Raw genomic sequence first — 11389 nt, 5'->3', positions numbered from 1 at the left:
GATCGCAACTCTCGGTGTCGCACCCGCACCTCGCTCAGCCAGTGAGTGGCCTGTCTGTATGTGGGATCCGAACCCTCGGCGGGAGCGCCGCCGCGCTCCCAAGCAGCACACTGTAGCAGTGCGCCACCGGGCCGGCCCAGAATGACAGGCTTTATAATAAAGCTCTGCATGCTCTATCAGTCTGGGAAATCCACTGCTTATGCAAATGTAAAAAATAAGTCTAGTTTTTCTACATATTGCCAGGACAATGAAAAATCTTGAGTGATGGTACAACTCTTTTGGGAAAAAGTCTCCTAATTGCCTTATTTTATACTGGCATTTATGTATGTGGGGATTTGGAGGGTCCTTGAAATACATTCCTTGAAGATAAATGGCAAATGGATTACTGTAGTCATTTTGGGAGGTAATATAATATTAACATTTAGAACATATTTAGAACCATTCTAAATCACTTGAATCATGAGGAAACTTAATCTTTTTACTTCACAGTTGTCTCATTTTTAGCCTTAAACAGAATAAAATGTAGTTTAAATTATATTATTCATCAGGCTTACTGTAGGCTTTAAAAAAAAAGTTTGGCACTACTGGGAAAAATGGTAGCCTTACACATTTTTAAGCACTTTTAGGGACATATTTTTAGAAAGAGCCATGGGGGAATTCTGAGGCATAACTAAGAGGGAAAAAAACCACCAGAAGTAGGATTGAATAGAGCATAAGGAAAGAGATCTTGGGAGTAGGAGGAACTAAAAAGTAGTAGGCTTAACATACCTAAACCACAGAAAAAGTCAATTAAAAACCAATGGAGGGCTGGCTGGTTAGCTCAGTTGGTTGCAGTGAGGCCTTGTAACATCAAGGTCAAGAGTTTGGATCTCTGTACTGGCCAATTGCAAAAAAATAAAAAATAAAAGAGAAACCAATATAGACTCTGGAAGACCATATCATGATTAAAAAATAATTTGACTGGAAAGATGTGAATTCAAAATTGTTACCTAAAAAGCCACTCTTCTCTCCTCCCAATCTTGTCTGACAATGATTTTTTTGGAAAAAAAGAATAGAAAAATTCATACACTTTGTGTTAAAATCTAAATCCCTAAATGTCTTTTTTTCCCAATCCTTATATAATCTTCTTCTTAAAGGAAAAACTCGTGTCTCACTTTATGAACTTCTTATCTACTGAGATCAGTTTTTTGTCAAGATAAGGAATAGTGAACATCTTACATAATAAATGAAACTTAATGAAAAGCGTTTACCAATATAATCTAGTTCCTTGGTCTATCTTATACAACTAGATTCAGTATTTTTAAAAGTGACTTAAATAATCTGCTGCAATAGTACCTAGAATAGCACAGTGGGTACTCAAGTGTGTTGAATAAAAATTTGCAGTAATTTGTCATTAGTTATGTTCCTATCACCTTAAAAAGTATACTAAATTTTAATACTGCCTCACTTATCTGTGCTTGCATATTTTAAACACATATTTTATAAATTAGACTGACTTCTGGCATATGCCTGCCTGAAATACTGACGCTTTTAGACTGGAGAATAAGTTCATTCAAAACGATAGCTATAAGGCCAATTCTGTTAACTGCAGCTTTTCTGAAACCATAAGAATTATCAAACTGAATTATTTTCTATGGCCACTGAAGAAATACTGAGGATCTAACTGTAGTCAATCTGTCCAAGTTCAGGTAAAACATCATAATTAACCTTAACTTTTTATGTACTACAAACCCTTGAAAACCATCAGTCCCATAAAAAAATAAGTAAAACAATTTAAGTAAATCTTGATTTGAAACATGCACCAAACACACCACTATATAGTTAGAACAGGCACTACTGATTGATGACAATAATGAGGGATCAAGTCCCCCCCCCAAAAAAGGAAATTAACAGTGTGCTGGATAAATAACTCATTTGCTTGAAGACATGGCTACCTGCATAAACTGAGAGAGAATCACAGAAGTGAACCAAAAGTGACACAAACAGCTTACCTTCACTGCCACTGGCGATGAAGTCTTCATTATGGCCTCCAAAACATGAATGAATTGTATAAAACCCTTGTGTAACACCTTGATACTTTCTGACTAAAACTCTGTCCTGCAAGTCCCATAAATGAACTCCCTGAAGGCAAAAGACAATACATGTGTTTGTTCTATCTTAACAGAATTTTAAAAAGTAACCTGTGACTATCCCTTTACCTGATGGAACATTTTCATTTTCCATTTATGCAAGATGCCAGTGTTCTAATAAATTTATGAGTGATCCTGCACATATGGATCAAACTCATGCACTAAAATTTAAGAATAAGCAGAAATATTTCTTAATGTATACTGAAAATCACAATTAAAATAAAACTTGTACTAAGCTGAATTTTTCTGAAAATTATATTAATAAACATACCTGAGTTGCTACATTTAACAAAGCTAATCGGCCATTTTTTGAGATAGTAAAAGACATAATAGGATGATCTTCTTGTACTCTGTAACCAGAAAATAATTTGTCAAAAGCAATATATTAAGTCGAGACATTCAAATTATCAAAATATAAAATGTCCTAGGTTTAAATATGACAATTTTGCCTGCAATCACTATTATACACTATACTTCAATTGAGAAGAATTTGGGTTAATGATTACTAAATACTACCTGACCATCAATCCAAATTACTAATCAAATCAAAACAAAAACAAAAACCAAAATAAAAACTGTTCTTCTGAAAAAGCAACTACACATTTTAATATAAATCAGATTATAATTGTTGTTTAATGGAAACAAAAAATAGTTACATGTTCCTATCTGTAAGGTCCTCGAAGTTATATCCCCGAATTCGCTGGTGTGTGTCTGATGCCAGAACAGTCTTCCCGTCGCTCAAGCACCAAAGGCATTGTACTCTCACCCCTTCCCAGGAGTCAAGAAGATTACCATCTAAATCCTGAGCAGGAGAAAACTACTATTAACTCCCTTACTGAATAGCACTCATAAAGCAAACAAAGAACCAAAAGAATCTCTTAGCAATATCCTTTAGTAAATGTTTGTTGTTTTCCTGAGACTGATCTCAATCTGACTGTTCCAGAAGTGTTTTTAACCATGAGAATTTGAATATAGGCCAAATTACAACAATACCTAAGGGCGGGAGGGGTGGGAAGACCCTCTGTAAATCTATCTTCCCTTCAATAACCCAACATGCATAAATAAAGAAAATAAATACAAAGAGTGAGACAATCTCTAAGTTCTAAGTAAAGTCTCACTTTTATTAAAAAGTAATCTAAACATTCCTTTAAAATTCACTATACTGGCATTTGCCCTACAATTGTGGCATGGGAAATTATATGTGAAAAGACTGAAACATTTTATATAGAACTTAGGAATCTATTATGACATTTTTCAAACTTTTACTGAATTTTTTTTTTTTTTTTTTTAAAAGGATGACCGGTAAGGGGATCTTAACCCTTGACTTGTTGTTGTCAGCACCATGCTCACCCAGTGAGCTAATCGGCCATCCCTATATGGGATCTGAACCTGCGGCCTTGGTGTTATCAGCACCTCACTCTCCTGAGTGAGCCACGGGCCGGCCCATTTACTGTATTTCTAATGTGCTCTATAGATCAAAGCTCTTACAGTTATTATCTCACTGAACATTCAAAGCTCTAAGAGGCATTACTGTTCCCATTTTACAGATTAGAGAACTACCAAGTCCTGTATCCTGAAGGTTTAAGCACTGTATGGAATAGCAAAGTCAGCTGGAACATGGTCATCTTGTATTCAGAGAATTAAGAACTAATGGTTTAAAAAAAAAAAAAAAAAAGGAATTCATTAAATTGGGGGGGAGGAGGGAAGAACTAATGGCTTATAATCATGATGAGATAATACAACATTAAAGTCCATAAGTTTTAAGCCAGCTTAATAACAGAAACTGATAAGTTGTAATGGCTATGTAAAAAATCTTTATGATAAATGATCTTTAGCTATATTAAATGATTTATTATGTTGTTTTAGTCATAAAAATAAATCTGAAAGTGCCAACTGAAACCATGCGAGGCAGAGGTATGAGACACAGAACCTAGACAGGATAGTAATGACTCTGCGTTTGCATCAAGGTCTACCTTGTAACACTTTTTACCTGTTACTTATTTTTATCATTTCAAGTTAAACAGGGCAATTATTGATCAGAAGATACCTCCAAATAAAGACTGAAAAGTTCTCTAGCAGCACTTGTCCACTTTTACTCCTTAAATATTTAAAACAGTTTACTCGTGAAAATTGATGAAATCAGTTTCTGTCAGACCCAGAAAAAACAGAGCCGGGAAAGGCTTGAAGAATGGGGGCTCATGTTTATCTGGCTGAGATAAAAACGGTTTCCAAGGACCTCTTAAAAACCCATCAGAACTCCCTTCACACATATCTAGCTTTACATGTACACGTTTCTGTGACAAAGTTTATCATTAGACATTCTTTAGAAATGCAGTAATTTAGATAAGATGCTCTCCAAGAAGAATCTGCCCAGTAATGGCATTTCAACCAATGAAATGACAACAAATCTGACTCTGAACCTCTGAAAACCAATGAACTCTGTTTCTAAGCAGCTTATGTTAATCTCTCCCTTCTTGCCAATAAAAACTTTTTCTTGCCCTTCCCTCGCTGAATGCATTTATGGCTTGCCATGGTATGCATTCTGGATTATAATCCTATTTTCTATTCCCGAATAAACTCAACGTATTTGGAGAAAGTTTTCTCTGATGTGTATGTTAACATGCTCATGAAACATACTCATGGAATTCAGCTTTTTTTTTGGTTACAAAATTTCAAAGGGCTAAAAGCCTCATGAGAAATGAAATACTCTTTTCATTCTTATAAATCAGAAACTTGTTTGTAAGAACAGAAGTGTTTAGCAAAACAAATTTTTTGTTTTACTAAACTCAAGGTCTATAATTTAGTACAAACACTTGAATGGTTAAAAAAAGAATGAAACAGAAGAAAAAATAACAAAATTCTATTGGACAGTGCTTATCCAGGAGGATGGCAAAGTAAATCTTCATATATTTAATAAAAGATACTGAGCTAAGTGAATTCTTTATTTAAACAAAACTAAATTTGCTTTTAAACAAGGAAAAACTGGGAAGGGGCACTGAATACTCACGCACTGATAGAACTGCCCACGCTGACCTCCAGTCACAAAGCGCTTTCCATCTGGATTCCAAGCCACACTTGTTAAACTGTCTTCATGAGACTGGCTCATTTTTGTCCTTAGTTCTCCAGTCTAGAAGGAAATACAACTATGGATAAGACTTTCGAGATACCCCTCTAAAGGTGCTATATAAAGAAAATAATGTTAAAAAAAAAAGAATAGTAACTGGGATATCTGGTTAGTTTGATATTTCTAATTAGAAAAATAAATTGCTTTAACTGGCCTTAAAAAAAAGACTATAGCACGCAGAAGAGTAATTAAGAACATGAAGAGAAACCCATGAGTTGAATAATGCCTGGCATAGATGACCCAAGGGGTAGACGTGATAAGACAAACTGCAGTATCTGTCATCTTAAATCAGTTACATTAATAAACTAAAAGGTGCAATTTTTCCCAAGCAAGATGATAAAAAGTCCAAGGCTACATACCTATCCCTTTTGAGCTTCAACTTCTCAGTCCGAAGTTCTTTATAAATTTTACTCTAAAACTGCAATTAGCAATTCCTCAAAAACACAATTAAAGGGTAAAAAAACTATGCCCTTAAACTAGGCCAAGGGCAGTCTAAATTATGTTAAATTTCGTATTCGAATACTCACAAAAAAGGAGGGAAGATGGGAAGAGAGAAATAAAAGTTATTTTTCTGATACATAACCCCTTATTTCAATTAAAAGCAACTGAAACAAAGAGGAATGAATCTTTGTGTTGTTTGTCATAGCCATTCTACAGCATTTCTCAGTAAGAATATTCAGTGGTCACAACCTCAGATATCCTCCTGTTAAGTTTTCCAAGTTATTCAACTTAGAAGGTATACACATACCATTTAATCTAGACTTGATTTCATTTTGTTCATGGATTAGACATAGGATCTGAGAGATAATAGCTGCCCTTGGTATAATAAAAAATAAATGGGTATAATTTTCCTGTGAGAAATGGGTGATCAAAAGTAGAAATAAAGTGAAATCAAAGGGTATGATCAGGAAATGGGGCCAAGTACTAAAAGAAAAGAGGGCACAAAAACAGAAAACCAGATGTCTCCCTTAAATTGAAAAAAAGTTCAGTGACCTAAATCCTTCCCCCAGATTGTTTACTACTGGCCTTTCTGGGTTGCTTGATATAAACAGTTAAAAGCTTAGAAGTGCAAATACACATGCAACAGGTAAATTCTTGACATTTTATACCCACAAACACAGTACGTTAGTTAACACTAAATTCTGAAGGCAGGGCCGGCCCGGTGGTGCACTGCTACGGTGTGCCACTTGGGAGCATGACGGCGCTCCCACCGAGGGTTCAGATCCCACATACAGACCGGTTTCCGCTCACTGGCTGAGCGAGGTGCGGGCGCAACACCGAGGGTTGCGATCCGTTGCCAGACACGAAAAAAGAAAAAAAAAAAATAATAATAAAAATAAATAAAAAAAAAATTCTGAAGGCAGAAATGGTCTTTTCTTCTGCTATGCTCAGAATAGTAAGTACGTGAGATTATTAGAGTTTTAGAAACTTCATTAAAAGACCACCTTTTTAGGACAAGTCTAAGTATATAAAGTACTGTACAATAAAACAGTTATGCTGGAACACAGTTTAATTGTCAAGAAATTCAAAGTGGACTCAATGGAAGACTATACAGGTACTATAAATTAAGTCTCTGTTATAGGATTAAGACTACATACTTCTTGCCCTTGAAGGGAAAAAAGAACTTGGATGGAAAAAAAATTTCTTTCATCCTTTAGGTCAGATTCATGTCAAGCTCTGTCTTGAGAGAAAGCCATCTATTCCATGATGTTTTGCCACCTCCCTGAACCCAATTACAAATATAACACTGATTAAATGCTGGTTTGATAAAAATGATATAAAAGATATTTTGGAAACAACTGAAGATTCTGATTATGAAATAAATATTAAAGAATTATAGTTAATGTTTGTAGATATGACAGTGTTTGATTATGTAGGATGCTATTTTTAACAAGATATGCTTAAGTATCTAGGGATAAACATCACATCTGTAATTTACTTTCAAATATTTTGGATATGGATAGATAAGTAAATATGTATGTATGTTTGTATGTATCTATGCATGTATGTACATATAAAATATCACAAAATGTTTAAGGAAATGACTAAGTAAGGAAATCTTACTATTATAATAGCAAAACTGGAATTACATCATAGCATTTTCAGGTACGCCTTAGTACTCATTCTGTCCTCTATATCATCTTTGTTACTTGAGTCATTTCTGAGAAAATTTATTTTCACTCTCTTGTTAAAAGTCCCTGGGCTCAAAACCCTATCCCATCAAGTTATACTTTTATACCTGAACCAAAGCCTGGACCATTCCTTTGCCTAAGGATTAAGAGGAAAAAAAACAAACACCTAACCAGTTTCAAAAGATTTTTAAGTTATAACTACAGGGTTTCTAATTCATGGTCTGTAAATAATGGAGTGAACCTAATGCTGACTTTTATAAAAAGGGACCCTGGATAAAGTTCAAGTTTTCATTTAGAAATAGTAATAAAGCCCTGAATAGTAAGAACTGAAAGTATTATTTAGCTTCACTAAATTAGCTCAGAATATTAAATATAGATAAGGAGATGGTATAATTACCATTAGAATGAAAAATTTGGTTTAATGCTGATATTTCACACTATAAAACTATGAAACAACTATAAAATCTTTTCTGAGGCACCACAGTAAATAGTATAAATTCCATAGGACAAAGCAAAACATCCTGAAAATGCTTATTAATCATCCTTTCAAAAACTCTTTCAGCATAATATTTAAGTTTATAAATCTGGACACTTGGGTTCCAACTGAAGAAATACCTTCTGTAAGAGCTACACTATAATAATTTAGGTTGAACAGCTCTGTTCTGTTAATCAAGAATAAACTTATAATGAATATGTGCATTGTGACTATGGTGTACTTAAAGGCTAACCCAAGGATGGAACTTGCTCACTTGTACATTCCAAAGCCAAAGCTCAGAGCAGTCATCTGGGCCACAAGCAACAAGATAGTTGTCATCTGGACTCCATGCAATATAAGAAACACCATAAGCATGTCCTTCTAATGTTTTAAGCAGTTTTAGCAGGTGTGTATCCTAGGAGGGAAAACAGACAACTCAGTTAACTCTCGTACCTAAAGTCATTGTTTTACGTCACAAGAACTGCAAAGATGTACTTTGATAATATAATTTAACCTGAGGAAGTTTTTAGACCAAATTTTCCCCTAAGTGAAACTCTTAAAAGCTTGCTTCATAAAGACTTAATCACACTGCAATACCTACTAAGCACCGACACTATACACAAGGCATTGTGTGCTGGATGGAAATACAAAGATGACATAGTTTGCCCTCAGGAAGCTTTCAAGGGAACTGAAAACAGATGGGTATAAAAAAAGCTTCCTCTTATTTATTAACAGCTTCACTGAGATATAACTTGCCATAAAATCCATCCTTTTAAAGTATACAATTCAGTGGTTTTAGTATACTCACAGAGTTGTGCAGCCATCACCACTATCTAATTTGAGAACATTTACATTATCCCAAAGAGACACCCCATACCCATTGGTGTTACTCCCCATGGCCCTCTCCCTGAAGCCCCAGGCAAACACTACTTTCTGTCTCTATGGATTTGCCTATTCTGGACATTTCATATAAATGGAATTATACATGATGTGGTCTCTTATAATTGGCTTTTTCACTTAGCATGTTTTCAAGATTCATTCATGTTATAAAATGTATCAGTACTTCATTCCTTTTCATTGCTGAATAATATTCCATTTTATAGATATACTGTATTTTATTTATCCATTCAATCAGTTGGTGAAACATTCGGATTGGTTCTACTTTTTGGCCATTATGAATAATACTATTATAAATACGTACGAGTTTCTGTATGGACATATGTTTTTATTTCTCTTGGGCATATACACAGGAGTGGAATTCTTGGGTCACATGCTAATTCTATGTTTAACATTTTGAGGAACTGCCAAACTGTTTTCCAAATGGTTGTGCCGTTTTACATTCTCACCAGCAAAGCTACCGCTTTAGTGCTAATATGTACTAGCACTATTCACAAAAAATCTCACGTAATCCTCACAAATCTAAAAGGCAAGTATTATTCTCTCCCCCATATTACAAGGGAAGAAAATGAAGGTTTAGTAAGGTTAGAAACTTGCCTGTTTATAGTACTGGGGATGTGAATCTGGGCTACCTGACACTAAAGCCCATATGTCTAAGCTATGCAGGCTGAACTGCAGGATGCAAATGTACAAGTGGCAAGTGACAAGGCTGAAAGAAGTGACATGTTCATTTTAGGCTAAGGAGTTAAATTTTATCCTGTGGGTGAAGAGCCACCTAAAATGTTCTTTTTTTTTTTTTTTTAAAGATGACCAGTAAGGGGATCTTAACCCTTGACTTGGTGTTGTCAGCACCACGCTCAGCCAGTGAGCGAACCAGCCATCCCTATAGGGGATCCAAACCCAGGGCCTTGGTGTTATCAGCACCACACTCTCCCAAGCAAGCCATGGGCCAGCCCTAAAATGTTTAAGGTAGCGAAAATGTAATATCTGGCTTTAGGGAAGGAACTTGGACAACAACAGGGAAAGTGCATCAGAAGGAAGAGAAGGACACCCATAACGAGTCAGTGCCAACAGGCACAGTTAGCAGCCACAGTGCCAAAGAAATGAGGCCCTGAATCAAGATGGACAGGACTGAAAGAGGTCAGGTCAGAAGACTCTTTGGAGATAAAAACGACACGACAGAATGTAAGAAGAAATGTTCAAAAACAACTTCCAGATTTCTGGTTTAGGAGATATAGATGGATGACGACAGGAAGTAGAGGAAGTAAGAATTTGGCTAGAGGTGAGAAGAAACAATGAGTTAAGTTAGTCTAAAGACTTACTGAGTCCAGTTTTGAGCCTACAGGGAAATTCCAACAGGGAAGATCTATAAGCAGTTACAAACAGGTCTGGAACTAATCTGATAAAATTAGGTTGAGAACTTTTCTGTCCAGAAATGTCACTGAGAAATGGACTGTGTTTACTTATTTTGTTTCTTCACTGGGCCCTAAGTTTATCATTTATACATACAATTATCTAGTCCAAATCTACACTGTTTTGACAGAACTAGTTAACAATGCAACTACTACGGAGTCTTCTTTAGGAAGGGGGTGATAGGCATGAGGTATTGATATTAGATCAGTAGTATCATTAGGTCCAAGTGGCTTGCACAATTTATTAAGCAAGTCAAATCTTTCTGACCAACTCAAGATCTTCCAGAAACAAACGTTCATTCGCAGTAGTGCTCCACATCAACACAAAGACTTGCTTCTAAACTGATGACAAACTCCTTTAGAAATATTTAATGCAAAAACCAATACTTGCATGCACTTTCATGAAAAATATTATCCTACAAAAGATAAAGCTGAAAACAAAAAAGGATATTAATACTATATCTTCACAATACAGTACCTCTATATTAACTTATTCAAAGTGGAAATACTGGGCCGGCCCGGTGGCGCACTGGAGAGTGCACTGCTTGGGAGCGCGGCGGCGCTCCCACCGAGGGTTCGGATCCCATGTGGAGACCGGTTCCCGCTCACTGGCTGAGCGTGGTTCCGGGCACAACACCGAGGGTTGCGATCCCGTTGCCGGTCCCCGGTACGGGCGCGACACCGAGGGCTGCGATCCCATTACCGGTCAGTAAAAAAAAAAAAAGACAAAAAGGAAAAAAAAAAAACCAAAGTGGAAATACCATGTTCATAAAGTCCACAAGACGGCTTGGATTTTGGGTGGAATGGGTAAAATTCATTTTTGGGGCAAAGATAAGAAAAACTGTTACATCATTCTAATCAAAGATTCATGTATTCTTTTTTCCACCGATTAAAATACACACAGACAGATGGGCCGGCCCGGTGGCGCACTGGATAGTGCGCCGCTTGGGAAGTGCGGCGGCGCTCCCGCCCGAGGGTTCGGATCCCACATACAGACCGGTTCCTGCTCACTGGCTGAGCGAGGCGCGGGAGCAACACCGAGGGTTGCAATCCCATTGCCGGTCCCCGGTCTGGTACGGGGGCAACACTGAGGGTTGCGATCCGTTGCTGGACACGGAAAAAAAAAAAAAGACAAAAGACAAAAAAAAAAAAAAAAAAAAAAAAACAAACACACACACACACCCCCCCCAAATAAAAAAAAAAAACAATTTTTTTTAAAA

The 11389-nt window shown here is 36.2% G+C and overlaps 1 protein-coding gene across 2 annotated transcripts in view; it reads right to left on the bottom strand.

Annotated features, from left to right (window-relative positions):
• The window catches only part of WDR26 (WD repeat domain 26), a 42649-nt gene that overhangs the window by 9353 nt on the left and 21907 nt on the right, over positions 1-11389 (bottom strand). For both annotated transcript variants that reach the window (XM_008581347.1, XM_008581348.1), the window contains exons 8-12: positions 8135-8275; positions 5137-5256; positions 2786-2931; positions 2401-2479; positions 1992-2121 (exon numbers count right to left, since the gene is read on the bottom strand). In XM_008581347.1, coding sequence (XP_008579569.1) covers positions 1992-2121; positions 2401-2479; positions 2786-2931; positions 5137-5256; positions 8135-8275 — 616 coding nt within the window. The remainder of the gene's footprint in view (positions 1-1991; positions 2122-2400; positions 2480-2785; positions 2932-5136; positions 5257-8134; positions 8276-11389) is intronic.

This window comes from Galeopterus variegatus, unplaced genomic scaffold, assembly GCF_000696425.1.
Source record: "Galeopterus variegatus unplaced genomic scaffold, G_variegatus-3.0.2 Scaffold2333, whole genome shotgun sequence".
Lineage (NCBI taxonomy): Eukaryota > Metazoa > Chordata > Mammalia > Dermoptera > Cynocephalidae > Galeopterus > Galeopterus variegatus.
Note: the sequence above shows the minus strand (reverse complement) of the source record. Positions and strands in the feature narration are given on the sequence as shown.